The 15102-nt window shown below is 40.1% G+C and overlaps 2 protein-coding genes across 2 annotated transcripts; both read left to right on the forward strand.

Moving 5' to 3' along the window:
* Nucleotides 1–1445: 1445 nt before the first annotated feature.
* tspan7 (tetraspanin 7) lies at nt 1446–10049 on the forward strand. Its single transcript, XM_051420837.1, has 8 exons — nt 1446–1681; nt 6013–6201; nt 6286–6360; nt 7249–7344; nt 7658–7813; nt 7955–8038; nt 9100–9184; nt 9378–10049. The coding sequence occupies exons 1-7, from the start codon at nt 1595–1597 to the stop codon at nt 9166–9168; spliced, it is 756 nt and encodes a 251-aa protein (XP_051276797.1). The 5' UTR covers nt 1446–1594; the 3' UTR covers nt 9169–9184; nt 9378–10049.
* A 1605-nt stretch (nt 10050–11654) lies between these two features.
* On the forward strand, nt 11655–13552 carry mid1ip1l (MID1 interacting protein 1, like). The gene is made up of 2 exons (XM_051420838.1): nt 11655–11812; nt 12249–13552. The coding sequence occupies exon 2, from the start codon at nt 12344–12346 to the stop codon at nt 12833–12835; it is 492 nt and encodes a 163-aa protein (XP_051276798.1). The 5' UTR covers nt 11655–11812; nt 12249–12343; the 3' UTR covers nt 12836–13552.
* The last annotated feature ends 1550 nt before the right edge of the window (nt 13553–15102 follow it).

Below are 15102 nucleotides of genomic sequence, written 5' to 3' on the forward strand. Positions count from 1 at the left end.
AGACAGAAAATAGACCTCACAGGTCGGTTGTTATATTTATAGTGTCCACTCATATGATTCTAATATAATAATGTATTAAGTGTCATTACATGTGATTTAGACAGAATATGTCCCACAGGAGGTCTAAGTGATGTTTAATGCTGTGATAAACTGCCAGAGGAGAACATCGTTTATGTAGAAATTAGATTAGAAAAAAAAGAAATCTTCATGTTTATCTTATGAGTGTTGTGATAATTGTATTTACTCAGCTGATGTAATTTAGCCCATACCAAGTGTCACATCATCAAATGAATAATAATTAAAGTCAGACAGCATGAGGCAGGAAATAGAGCTACTGCCCACAAAATAAAAACATATATTTACATACTAAGTTAAAAAGTCAAACTTGCTAGTAAAACGTAAAGATATTAAGGGATGTATTTGGATTAGTTGTTGAAAGAAATCATTTTTAGCTTAAAGGGTCAAAATCCATCACATTACTAAATCACATTTAAAGTAAAAACTGTAAGGTAGAAAATCAAAATCTTGACTTGAGCTGGCAGTAAGCCTAATTTTTTATCGATATCTCATAATTTGACTTAGCAGTATGCTCAGATTACCGAATTTATGTCAAAATTTCGTGATGAAACATTTTGTTTTGTTTGTTGATCAAACAAACAAGTGTTTTACACATTTGTGCTTCAATAATTATAATTCAATAATACAATATAAATTATTTATTTGTACTTAAAGATCCCCTCCAGAAATGTAACACACATAAACTGCTTGGAATAATAATGTGTCTGATATGTTTTTTAATTTCCACATTTCTTCCATCTCATTAAACATCCGAGAATCTATGAATATGGATCTTCATCAAACTATTTGTGATGTCACAAATCGTGCTTGTAGGACCCGCCCCTTAAAATCATATTTTCAATGAGCACAGGATGCACATAGGATGGCAACAGCATGATATAGTTGTCCAATATCACTTGCAAAATGCAAAATTACTGTATGTAGTTGTCTCAGCCTTTAGTCTTTGGGCCAGTACTGTTGATATATTGTTTTTTTGTTGTTGTTGTTTTTCTACAATTTCTTAATGCTTTGGCAATATTGTCTTGAAGTGAATTGATTGTTCTGTGGCTAATGTTAATTTCATAATGATCCTTTATTGTCAGTTCATTGTCAAAATGCAAGAGTAGTCACTGTTCATATAACAGGAGATTTATTCTGAACTCCGCCGCTTTAAAAACTGAATATGAGGCATAAATTGTATAGTGTATACCCAATTCCTCTAGGTACCACTACACCACTGCTGATGAGACAAATACCCCCCCTTCACATGAGCCACGTTTGTCTAAAACGATGCAGGAAGTGTTTTATTTTGAAGGCTGTGTGTGTGTGTGGTACTGCAGCAGTGACGTTGGTGTGGAAGCTCGGTGTTCCTTCAGGAAAGTGAATCTGGGTTAGTGACGACACTTCCCCCCTCCTGTCTTAGGATTTATCCCCGAAGTTTTTTCTCCCCTCTCGCCTTCAGGGCGCTGTGAAGTGAACTTTTCCTCTCTCTTTTTCAATTTAAAGTAAAAAGCAAAACAAAAACAAAAACAGCACCATGTCGCCGCCGTCTCGACGGCTTCAGACGAAGCCAGTGATTACCTGCCTGAAGACTTTCCTCATCTCCTACAGTCTCATATTCTGGGTGAGTTTGCCTGACATGTAATGGGGGACAACAAGCTAGCGTAAAGGAGCAACAATGGGCTACAAGCGGCGGCGGTGCCAACAAGGCATCGTTTTCTCAAATCACGACAGAGACTCACTCGGAGTTAAAATATGTTGAGTAGCCGTTCACCGGTAAAAAGTGGAGTTACATAAAGAGCCACTTGTTGGCTTTTACCGACCGTTGGAGACGTTGGAGCAGATGTTCGGCCTCATTTATCAACGTTCTGAAAAAACTACCGTTAGCTGTTCTGTGTCAGTTAACTACAGAACAGTTATTAGAACGTTAAACGTTACAGCGGTTACAGTTACATTAACACCACCATTCTTGTTGTTCTGCAGTCAACTTAATTGTACATAGACTGCAACAATTAGTTGGTTAATCGATTCGTTTTCGCTATTTTTAATGATTGATTATGGGTTTCCCTAAATGCAATTTACATAAGGGTATTTTGCATATTAAAAAAAAATTATCTTCGAGCTACTTAATTTCCAAATAATTCAATATAAAGAGCTTATGTTAAGGATAATTAATTTAACTGTGCTTTTCTTTATTTACCATCACATATTAAGTTGTATGCTTGCTTGTAGGCAAATTTCACATTTTCAATGTAAAAAAAAAAAGGAAAAAAAAAAAAAAAAAATCAAAACATTGCATCCAGCACCTTCTGGTTTTGTGTTAGTGTGAGGTAGTTTTCTAAAGTTTTAATGTACAGCTGTAATGTTACATTAAATGCTGTTCGACTAGCAGTTAACTGGAATTAAGCAAGTAAAAAGTTTAGCATCAGTGTTTTCTGTTTCTTCTAATATTAGTTCAAAGTTAATTATTTCCAGGAAACCTTTAGGGAGAGATCTGAGGACTTGATGTTGGACTAATGATTATTTTGATTATTAATCAGCAGTGCTTGATTAACTGTGATAATGCCAGTACAGTTTCCTGTAGCCGGAAGCAACATCCTCAAATGTCTTATTTTGTCTGACCAACAGTTCATAACTCAGAGATATTCAGGTTTATTGTCAACGAGACAAAGAAAATGTGTAAATCCTCAATCCCCAGGGACAAGAAATGTTGGTATTTTAACTTGACAAATTACTTAAAGATGAATTGTTAACAAGTTGCAGATTAATTTTCTGGAAGTCTGCTTATAAATTAATCGACTAATTGTTCGGACTGCTGGTCAAATGAAAGAAGTGTGAATACATGAACTTGGGCTGTGGGAAGTTATACCAAGCATTGCCACTATTTTCTGACATTCTGTTAAGAAAATGATTCATCAACACAACAATCTGCATAATAACTGATGATGAAAATGATTGCTAGTGATTGCATCTCTGATTACATGTAAAGAAAGTCTCAACACAAGCTTGTCTTGAGAAGAAAATGAGCAGTTATCACTGTTCCCCCCCGTTAATCTTTGTACCGAGCAAACAGCCATCTCAGGCTGCTGCTGCTAACACAAAGTTCAGGTCAGTGCTTTTATCTGGCAATTTATTGCTCTTGGCTGGTTGAGCTGATGCCTCCCCTCAGGCTAATGACTTGTGTGGGCAGTCTTAAAGCAAAAGATGCTGAGATGATTAAACCTCAGGCTAAGGCTAGTGAGGGTTTCCCCTGGTGTGTCTTTACTTAAATGTTGACAGGTAAATAAATCACCTGCAGCATATGAATCATGTATCTTATGACTGACAGTTCAAATATCAAATATATGGTGTTTACGAACAATGCTAGAGGCTATATGATGTTTTACTCTCACACATTGTGAGTCAGAGCTCCAATATGCCTCTCTAAATCAGCTGCTTCTCCTCATCTGCATTTCCTCCCCTGAGAACAGAGAGGATTTAATAAAGGAAATCAATAAGGGAAATTGTGTTTTCACTGGATTCAGCCCATCATGGTTCTTAATTAAAAGTATCCCTGGTATTTGCGTGATTCGGAGCAGATCACTGGTCTGAGTAGCGATATACAGTGCCTTGCAACAGTATTCGCCTCCCTTGGCATTTTTCGTGTTTTGTTGCCTCACAACCTGGAATTAATATGGATTGTTTGAGGATTTGCATAATTTAATTTACAGAACATGCCCACAACTTTGAAGATTATTATTTTTTTTATTGTGAAGCAGACAACAAATAGGACAAAATAACAGAAAAAGTCAATGTGCATAACTATTCACCCCCCTAAAGTCTACTTTGTAGAGCCACCTTTTGCAGCAATCACAGCTCCAAGTCGCTTTGGATAAGTCTCTATGAGCTTGCCACATCTTACCACTGGGATTTTTGCCCAATCCTCCCTGCAAATCTGCTCCAGCTCCTTCAAGTTGGATGGTTTGCGCTTGTGAACAGCAATCTTTAAGTCTGACTACAGATTTTCTATTGGATTGAGGTCTAGGCCATTCCAACACATTTACATGTTTCCCCTTAAACCACTCAAGTGTTGCTTTAGTAGTGTGTTTGGGGTCATTGTCCTGCTGGAAGGTGGACCTCCGTCCTAGCCTCAAATCACGCACAGAGTGATACAGGTTTTGCTCAAGAATATCCCTGTATTTAGCACCATCCATCTTTCCCTCAACTCTGACCAGTTTCCCAGTCCCGGCTGCTGAAAAACATCCCCACAGCATGATGCTGCCACCACCATGTTTCACTGTGGGGATGGTGTTCTTTGTGTGATGTGATGTGTTGGGTTTGCACCAGACGTAGCGTTTTCTTTGATGGCCGAAATGTTCAATTTTAGTCTCATCAGACCAGAGCACCTTCCTCCATACATTTTGGGAGTCTACCACATGCCTTTTCGCATAGTAATGGCTTTCTTCTGGCCACTCTGCCATAAAGCCCAACTCTATGGAGCGTACGGCTTATTGTCGTCCTATGTACAGATACTCCAGTCTCTGCTGTGGAACTCTGAAGCTCCTCCAGGGTTACCTTAGGTCTCTGTGCTACCCTCCTTGCCCGGTCCGTGAGTTTTGGTGGGCAGCCGTCTCTTGGCAGGTTTGCTGTTGTGCCACGTTCTTTCCATTTGGTTATGATAGATTTGATGGTGCTCCTGGGGATCATCAAAGATTTGGATTTTTTTCTTTTATAACCTAACCCTGACTTGTACTTCTCAACAACATTGTCCCTTACTTGTTTGGAGAGTTCCTTGGTCTTCATGGCAGTGTTTGGTTAGTGGTGCCTCTTGCTTAGGTGTTGCAGCCTCTGGGGCCTTTCAAAAAAGGTGTGTATATGTACTGACAGATCATGTGACACTTAGATTGCACACAGGTGGACATCATTTCACTAATTATGTGACTTGTGAAGGTAATTGGTTGCACCAGAGCTTTTTATGGGCTTCATAACAAAGGGGGTGAATACATATGCACATGCCAATTTTCAGTTTTTTATTTCTAAAAAATTGTTTTATGTATATATTTTTCTCATTTCACTTCACCAACTTAGACTATTGTGTTCTGATCCATCACATCAAATTCAGATTAAAAAAACATTGAACTAAAGGCTGTAATGTAACAAAATAGGTAAAAAGCTAAGGGGGGTGAATACTTTTGCAAGGCACTGTATGCATGATCACAGCTTGGTACACAGCAGAACTTCATATTTAAAGAGCCGCGTTAAGAGGCCTGGCGCTTTTTAATAGTGATAGCTTCCACCAATGGAAGACGTTAGCTGGTGTGACAGGTCGAGTTTTTAGAAAAATTTTGGTCGACATTTAGATTAGACTTATCGATTTCTTGTTTTCAGTTCAAAACTCAAAGATATGACATGTTGTCATATATGACACAGAAAAGCATGAAATTCTCACATTTGTGAAGCGGGAAATTATTGGAAAAATTATACGGGCCATCAGTCTGCCCATTATTTTCTCACTTCATCAAACAAATATCAGAAGATATTGAAAATTGTTCCCAGAGCCCAAAGATCTGGCTTGACCAACAGCCTCAAAGTATTCAGTTTCTATATCAGATGTAACAAAGCAGATAGTCTTTACGTTTAGGGAGTCAATCTTTTGTCATTTTTGTTTGATCCAATTTCATTTTGGAACCAGTTCCAAATTTAGCTCTTACTTAAACAAGTTATTTTTTATTTTTCTTACTTAATATCATTGAAAGATAAACCTTAAGATTGTATTTTATAGATGTGATAAGGACTTAAAAGGATTCTAATCTGATAAAATGCTACTAAACTCTAACTAGACCAGTGTGGAATCGATCAAGTGGTTTTGAGGATTTAATCTTAGGTTTTGTGTCAGAGACGGCTCTAAAAATCTGTTCATCTCTCTCTCTTTGGCTCTTTGACGCCGGTGCTGACTTGCCCTGCTGTCTTCCTCAGTTCACAGGCGTGATCCTGCTGGCTGTCGGGGTGTGGGGGAAGGTGAGCCTGGAGGACTATTTCACCCTGGCCTCTGAGGAGAGCACCAATGCACCATATGTCCTCATCGGGACCGGAGCCATCATCGTTATTTTCGGACTGTTTGGCTGCTTTGCTACGTGCCGCGGCAGCCCATGGATGCTCAAACTGGTCAGTGAAGGTGCAATAAGTTCCCTGAAAAATTCCCATCAGATGTGACCCTTTGTAATAGTTTTCTTTGTGTGCTTCCTTCAGTATGCCATGTTTTTGACCTTGGTGTTCCTGGCTGAGCTTGTGGCCGGTATCTCAGGCTTTATCTTCAGACATGAGGTGAGTTACTTGTCCAAACCATTACAGGACCAGTGGGTAACATTTAGGAGGATCTATTGGCAGAAATGGAACATATTTATATATATTTTTTTAATATAGGCATGTTTTCATTAGTGTATTATCACCTGAAAATAATAACTGTTGCGTTAGAATGAGCCATTTATGTCTACAAAGGGACAGTCACTGAAAAATTGTTATTAGTTATAGTTACCAATTACTGCATGTAAAAGTAATTTTTTACAAGGGAAAATAACTTTTGCATTACTTTTGAATATCTGATTCAGTTGTCTTGTTAATGCACACAGCTGTCAGCTATGTTATTTTAGCGTTGCTGTGGGCCTGACCACCAGAGCGCAGAAGTGACTAGAGTTCCTACCTGTAAGCCACACTTACTGCAGTGGTTAGTAGACAGAAGGATTTAGTAGGAGACCTACACGCATGTACACATTGACTGAGCTTTGCTACAGTAATGAGTTAATGGATAATTATTTGGTGAAAAGACTGAATTGTGTTGGGCTACTGTGAGGTTGAGTGACATTAGATCATTACTATATCATACATTAGTAGTTACCACCAAAAGTAGTGGAATTACAATAACACGTTACCTCCAACAACAGCAGAGGGAGTCCGCAGTGTTAAACCGCGATGTTTCTACAGTAGCCCAGAACAGACAAACCAAACACTGGCTCTAGATTGGCCATTTGGCATTTTTTGTCACTTTTCGTGGCCACTGTAGTTTCTCCTACACACAAGGCTGAGCTGTATTCAACTGGTTGCAGTCTGCTAGATGCCACTGAATCCTACATACTGGTCCTTGTAAGATGTTTAAATAATAAACCTCATCAGCTTACTAAATATATATAATCTGCTTTGTTTTGAATTCACCAGATCAAGGCCAAGATAGGTGTTGCTTTTGAAAATGCTATGCAGAACTACAACAGCACGGACGCCATCGGCACTGCAGTCGACGGCATCCAGATGACTGTGAGTGGGAGGTTTTACATTACACTAATGGTGTTACTCTTATCTGACTTTGTCTCACTGTACAAACTAAAGAACTCTTGTTTACATAAGAACATTTTAAAAGGGCAGCTGCACTCCTCTCTGTGGGTTTAAACTTTCAAGCATGTTGCTCTTGTCACTGCAGTTGTTTTCCCAAATCATCCGAAACATCTGCAGTGGCATCACTCATTGCAAGAACGACAATATCTGGCTGTTATTTTAATTATTAAAAACATTTTTTTAACCCACTTCAAGACATTTTCTACAACGTTGTTTTAATTATGTTTCCATACAGCTGCATTGCTGCGGGGCGAAAAATTACACCGACTGGAAGGACACAGCGTACTTTAAAGTGATGGGTATCCCTGCCAGCTGCTGTAAAGACAACACCAAATGCTCCCCGGAGACCCTGAAGGACCTCGACCTGGCTGGGAAAGAGGTGTACACAACGGTGAGTTCACTGCCTACGCCACCACTAGATAGTAGTAGTTTTAAATTGATTAAATGGCTTTAAGTTTGTTTTAGGAGAAAGTATCAGTTTGCATGAACTGTCCAGCTATGTTTGTGCTCTATAAATCTCTCTGCTGTCTAGGGCTGCTTTGCATTGGTGACCACTGTGATGGAGGACAACCTGGGAATCATTGCAGGGATCTCTTTTGGGATTGCGTTCTTCCAGGTACATCATATGTTGTTCTTTCAGGTACTTTGTGTCAGAACAAATGGGACACTGCTGTACTTGTGGCGGTTTAAAGCATTTGGACATCATTGCTGTTGGTTAAGGAAACATTTTACTCACAAATGTTATTGTTGAGATCTGGGGATGCAGTGACACAGGCAGCAAGAGAGTCTAGTAGAGTAACATCTGGACAGATGACTTGGTGCTCAGAATTAACTTGGAACCCACCCAAACATTGCTCCATAGCTGTGTGTGTGTGTGTGTGTGTGTGTGTGTGTGTGTGTGTGTGTGTGTGTGTGTGTGTGTGTGTGTGTGTGTGTGTGTGTGTTTTGTTTTTATCTCAAAAATGAAGATTTGTGACTCTAACCCAAAGAACCTTGTTTTTATATTTTAAAATGATAAATGATGCAAAAAATTTAGATTTTAACTACAGACGTTAGAAAGTGAGGCCATACAGGTGTCTAGTAGTCTGCTAGTGTCTATACAAAAAAACATGTAGAATAATTTTCCCATAGAATCCCATATGGGAAGAGTCACATCACCAAAGATATGGTGACTTTTGTTTTTAATGGAAAAAAAACAACTATTAAAATTGTAAATTGGATATGGTGTGAAAATAATCAGATTTTATTTTTTGCCCATCCCTACTAACATGTTGATTATTATCAACCATCACATTGTAAACTAAGTGCAGCAGGTCAAAGTTCAACCAGATAATATAGATAACTTTCAGCTTCATTTTCACTTTGAAAAAAATAGTTTAGACCAGATAGTTTGTGTAATTGGTGCCACTTTAGTTTCTCTTTCATGCTTGGAAGGGGAGGATGAAGCAGGGGAGTTACTACACTAGAAACGCATTATTGACACGTCATGTGTCTGACCAGCAGGGGAGCTGCATGTAACAGCTATATTGTGAAATGTTTTTATCAATGATAGAAAAGAGAGAAAAACTTTACAATCCAGGTTGTAGAATAACATAATATTTCCTTTCACACAAGAAGAACAAAGATTAGTTGTATTTTGAGTGGAATTGTGTCTTATGTTTCTGTGTCTTGTCTCAGCTCATTGGGATCTTCCTGTCCTGCTGCTTGTCTCGATACATAACCAACAACCAGTATGAGATGGTCTAACAGTGACCTTCCACAGGTGAGACTTTGTTATTTGGTAACATTATTCAATATCGGTAAACACTGCAAATCAATGTTTTACACAAATTAGTACGGACACAGACTGTGAACGTGAAACTGCAGCAGTGAGTTAATGATCCAATGTTCAAATGCAAATGAGCAGATTAGGCGTCTAACAATCTGTCTGATGTGTGCTCGGTGTGTTTTCGCAGGTTACTGATGGGCAGCTCCTGGTGCAAGTTGAATTGAAAGAATCTCCTGTGATTTTAATATTGTGTTTGTATTAGTTGATATTATTTTAGAGAGGGGAAAACACCCACTGCTGCTTCTTATATTCAGTCTCACCAATGACAGACGAGCAGAAGGGAATAATGTCAAAGAGACATTATCTGCAGAGTAGTTTGACCAAAAATAAAAAGGGACCTGGACATTTCGGAGAACATTCGTTACTTCTGGAATTTAATTATGGATTTCCTAGATGTCATCACATAGATGTTGTCACTGTCATTTCAGTTCATTAACTCTACCAATTGTCAACATGTCTGTTTCTTATGTCTTTGTATAATGCAGCTGCCTTATTTTGTAATTTTGCTAAAACTAGTCTGTAGCTGAGCAGAAAAAATCTAGACAATAAGCTGATAAATGTTAAAATAAAGTGATTTACTGTGTGTGAAGCCCAGATGAGCCTGAGCGATGGACGAGAGGTTGCCACCCTGAAATCATGTGTTTGATTTACAGTAAGGCCAGTATTGTTGAAAGCCTGCATTCATGCGTGCCAATTACATTCAGCCAACTTCATATCACAGTTGTCAGTGTTAAATTCTTATTCTTTTGTGGATGCATGTGAAATACTTGAAAAAAAATAAAGATGAAAGTATCTTTAACAGTGTGTGCGAGCTGAGGGATTTGCATGGAGCTCAGGGTGTGTCTGTCTCACAGCTGTTTGCTCCTCATTCATCTGAAAAGATGCAATAAAAAAACAAATATTCTGGCAGGCAGACATGACTCAGTTATTCTGGGTCTTGTCAGGGGTCCCTTTAAAAGGTGGAAGGCATTTAGTTTTTCAATATTTTGACGATTTTCGTACTGTAGTGTGTTGGTATTCAGTCCACCCAGTCACTTTTTTGCTCATGCAGACAAATTATTACACTGATGTAGAGCAGGATATGTAAAGCAGGTTTCACAGTATTTATATATCAACACATTGTCCAGCTGGGTCATATTCTGCTGTAGCTGGAGAGAAGGGACTGAAATGATAGTAAAGTAGACTAACAACAAAGGTTTTATGTCTACATTTCACAACATTAATCTTTGATTTCAAGTTTTAAGTTACTCAATTTAATTATTTTATTATTTATTATTATTTTTAATTATACAGTAATGTGTGTGTCCTCTTCAAGTCGTATTTGTCTTTAATAAGACCACAGATAACTGAGTATGTTTGTAATATGTTGATTTGTCCATTCTGACTAATGAAATCACAGTCAAGGATAAATGAACTCAAACTCATGCACTCGCCTCAAAGAGACGTTGTGTTAGATAAACACTGAATGTTGTATAATGAAGTCTAAAAGTATTGACTGTAGGAGTTTCCTGGGTTGGGATCCACCAGTGTCACTAAATTATATTTTAAAAATCTATTTCTGCAAGGAAAAAATGTTTTTCTAAGCTTTACATTCATCTTTGTAATATTTCTATACAATAATGGATAATTAAACATAGAAATGTTCAAAGTGAGTCCTATTGTCCTGACTCACCGCAGGAGGATCACAGGTGTAACTGGTCACATTAATGATGTCCCAGTAAGCCAACAAGCACAACACCAACACTGCTGCCTCACTATTAATTAACTTCATTAGATACACCTGTGCTGCTCCTCTCTCAGCACTGCTGGCTGTCTCTGTGCAGATAAACCTGAAGGATCAGTGTGACACCTCAAATCAAACTGAAACCATCCGGTAAGTCAGGATTGTTTATATAGAACACTGCAGAGGAACTGAGCCTTTCAATATGTGATATTTGATATTAACGTGTTGTTTCTGTTCAACAAACACAACCCAACCACCAGGTGGCGGTGCTGTGTAACCTAAACAAACAGAGGCAGCTGTAGATACAGTGGCTGGGAGGTTAAAAAGCGACTAAAACCAGCTCAAACTTAACAGGAAATGTCGCAGCATCATTACACTTTTTTTAATACAACCCCCCCCAACAGGTAAAGTGCGCACCTGACGCTCAACGTGCCAACTTGCATCAGTGTTGCCTTCAGGCTACAAACGGCCTGGAAACGCTGAGGAGTAAATACGGTGCAGCTAATTGCAGACAAGCCCTCGACAAAATACATTTGACTGGCAGCTGTGATTTAATGTCCTATTGGTCCGTTTTGGATCAGATGCTCTGAGAGTCCGCCCACATCCTCCCTGCGGCCCAATCGGCTCGGTGGAGAAACACAAAGAGGGCGGACTTAAGAGTTTCCTTCCACCCCAACCCGGCTTCTCCGGTATAAAAGCAAGGACCAGCCGCCAGTCGGTTGGGGAAATTTGTACTTTCCTTCACGGCGTGGTGGTGTGTGTGTGGACCCTGAGAAGACTTGATTTATCTAAACAGCACGTCAACAAAGCTTTTTCCTCAGGTTTACCTCGTGGTTCAGGTCAGTCTACATCCTCTTTTATTGGACTATTCAAGGTCCCTGACGCGGATATTGTGTAGGGGTTTGTAATACCAGGAAGTCAAGGTCATAATGAAGTAATTCGTGCATTACAATGCGGCAGAGAGGAAGATGATTGTTAATGTTGAAATGAATTGTGGGGGTTTCTGGGTGCTAGAAGTGTGGTTCATCTCTGGACAAGATGAGAGACGAGCTCCTTATGTTTCATCATATTTCCTGCTGCCTAGCTGTACTCTAGTGTGTGTGTGTGTGTGTGTGTGTGATGGATTGGTTGCCTTTGTGTCCATGCTGAATGTGTAAATGTGTTCAAAGTGCACCATGCTTGGAATTTTTTTTTTTTTAGGTTTCCTTATTTTTCCTTTTGCAGCAAGCTGTGCACCTTTCCTGCATCCTCATGTTTCCTCTCTTCCTCTTGCAGATCAGCCACCTCCTAAAAACACCAAGCAGCTCTGCCTTAAGCAGCCCCACCTGCCAGCTCTACACTGTAACAAAGCCAACCCCAAAGCCTTCAAAATGATGCAGATCAGCAGCGACTCAGCCAGCAACAAGCACTCCCTCATCAATGTCATGCACCGCTTCATAGCAGCTGCCAACAACATGGACGAGACCATCATGGTGCCGAGCCTGCTGCGGGATGTGCCTCTGGAGGAGCAGGCGGCCAGCAAGGTGGAGCCAAACAACAATCACGAACTGCCGTGTCCCAACAAGCAGAGGGACATGTACGAGCACTACCTGCTCCTCAAGTCCATAAAGAACGACATGGAGTGGGGTCTGCTGAAGAGGGAGATGAGCAGCGGCGCCAGCTTCCTGGAGATGGCCGTGAAGCAGGAGGAGCAGCAGCCGGTCACCGGAGACCTGCTCCTGGATGACAACTCGGACCTGGAGCACCAGTTTCACTATCACCTCAGGGGACTGTTTGGAGTTCTGTCCAAGCTCACGCTGCAAGCCGACCACCTCACCAACAGATACAAGAGAGAAATCGGGGGCGGAAACTTCATGAGATAGAAGTCACTGTCTTCTCTCTTTCGGCCCCCCCACCCCCCGGACTGCTTGACTTGCACAATGGGATGTGTTGAGAAGAGCCCCCAATCTCTTCCTAATAGATCTCAATGGACAGGGAACTGACCAGGGTAACCACTTTATGACCTCTCTCACTCCTGAGTAGCGACACTCCAACTTCCCTCTTGTTCCACCGACCAAACATACCTGAAACCGGTGACGCCTGCACCTGTCCCTCTGCCTGAGGTCGACGCTTAGTGCTCGGTGGAGGTTTACTGAATCTGTCCCCAAGTCCAGATGAAGCACAGCTGTGGTTTATGCAGAACCTTGCCCTCCCTTGTTTTTTTTGTCTTTTCAATTTCAAGTTTGAACATGAATTTGCCACCAGATTGTGAATAAAAGAAGGTTTCTGACTGTAGGAGAAATTGAATGCTGGTTATTCTGTCCCTCCTGTAAAACATTGTAATGCTGAGCTGAAGGGCTCTTATATATCTGCAGAGGTTTTAAATCTTTCCACCTGATATTACTGTAACATGGCGTGCCTTGACTTTTTGTATACCTTCATGCCCTGTTCAGTTACCTCCCCATTGTCTGACTGCTTAAATGGTTCATCAGGGTGTTCCTGATGAAATGATTTCATTTGTTTGTCCTTGGAGATTTCAAAACCAATTTTATATTGAAGCAGAAATGCGGTAAAACTGAAATAAATAATTGGAAACTTAATGTTGTCTTCCTGTTTGTCACTTCTCACTTCTAACAGGAAGGATGTTGGTAATGCCTCTAAGTAGCTCAGTTAAAAACAAACCTGTTGTAAGAGCTTGAAGCTGTGCAGGAATGTGTAGTAGTGCTGTGTTTTTTTTTTTTTTTTACATGCATTAACATGCAAATGACAAGTTACCTGACCCTCTCCTCTTTCATGTAGTTTAGCAGCTTTAAGTAATGTTGGCGTTTTAAAAGTGCTTAACTCAGGATTTACCTGAAAGGAGAAGATATAAAAGTAGTGTTGTAAAAGAGGTCAGGGCTCTCGAACAGAACTTTGATAAATTGACACCTTTTTACATCACTGATGTATAATGCAAATGGGTGGTAGTGCTCACAGGCAAATCACCTGCAATGTTTTTGTAGCATTTCAAATGCACCTGGTCTGTGTTAGCACTGTACTTTAATAAGTTGAGAATTTTGTTCAGAAACTGGCTCAATTACAAACTGAGTTTCTAAAAGTGAAATGCAACAGTGGCTTTGGAACATCTTTTCCTCAAATCAGCTTGTTTTAAATACAAATTACAAGATACTGTGACATTTAAATGCTATTGTGCTTATATTGTCAAACACATTGTGCCAGGATGTAACAAACCCCGTCAGCCCACAATCTATTTTTGTCCTTTCTCATCTCAATCTAATATTTTTGCTGACATTTACGGTCCACTAATCAGCTCAAACGGTGGGGATAACAGCTGAAAGACGGCTATAAAAGCTGATAAGTGCTTTGCCACATCAGAAGTGATAAGACTTTATTTGGGTGAGACAATAAACTTGACAAAAAAAAATAAATGGCACCCTGGTGGCACAGAGAACATGATCTTTAAAACCTCCAAGAGTCTGTGGAGATTTAGAGGATATCAATCACATAGTTCTGCAGCTTTGTCACATTGAACATGATGGCAGCGGAGTATAAATGAAACATTAAATTGATAAATATGTTGCTCAAAACTGGTTGCCCCCCCAGCTGCCACATCTATCCATCACTGAGTGAAACCCTCCCCTTAGCAACAGCTCCACCAAGAGCAGCCAATCCGGTGGCAACAGGGTTTTTTTTCTCTCTTTCTCTCAAAGGCACTGCGGTGATTAAGAGATTGTAGTGTGATGAAGGGCATCCAGGAAGCGAGTTGAGGGCAGACATGGTCAAACAAACTGGTGCTCCTCTGACCAGCAGCAGCGAGCGCCGCAGGGATGAGAGTTTGCATAAAAAGTGCTGTGTGAGCCCTGTGGTGCGAGGCTGCAGTCCTCCTCTCTTTCCACTCACAATGGACCATACAAATGGCTGCAAATCAAAATGGCTCTGCTGGTCAGTGTGCCTCAGCCCACTCAGATAAACTGGGTCAACAAAACTGGTGACAGCTGGCCAGACTGCGAACGTGAATAGAAACCAGGTTTTAAACTGGTTAAAACTGAAATCTTCAAAATACAGCAATCAGATCTACTTATTTACCCGTCATTTAATTTATCATTGAGTCCTAAATGAAAGTAAATATTTGGGGAAATCTGCTTATTTT

Source organism: Dicentrarchus labrax, unplaced genomic scaffold (genome assembly GCF_905237075.1).
Source record: "Dicentrarchus labrax unplaced genomic scaffold, dlabrax2021, whole genome shotgun sequence".
NCBI classification, from domain to species: Eukaryota; Metazoa; Chordata; class Actinopteri; family Moronidae; genus Dicentrarchus; species Dicentrarchus labrax.

Bases quoted from the DNA above. Each gene is read 5' to 3' on its own strand.
- mid1ip1l (XM_051420838.1), top strand. From the start codon at position 12,344: ATGATGCAGATCAGCAGCGACTCAGCCAGCAACAAGCACTCCCTCATC.
- tspan7 (XM_051420837.1), top strand. From the start codon at position 1,595: ATGTCGCCGCCGTCTCGACGGCTTCAGACGAAGCCAGTGATTACCTGC. The intron at 6,202-6,285 runs GTCAGTGAAGGT...TGCTTCCTTCAG, and splicing joins GCCCATGGATGCTCAAACTG to TATGCCATGTTTTTGACCTT. The intron at 7,814-7,954 runs GTGAGTTCACTG...TCTGCTGTCTAG, and splicing joins GGAAAGAGGTGTACACAACG to GGCTGCTTTGCATTGGTGAC.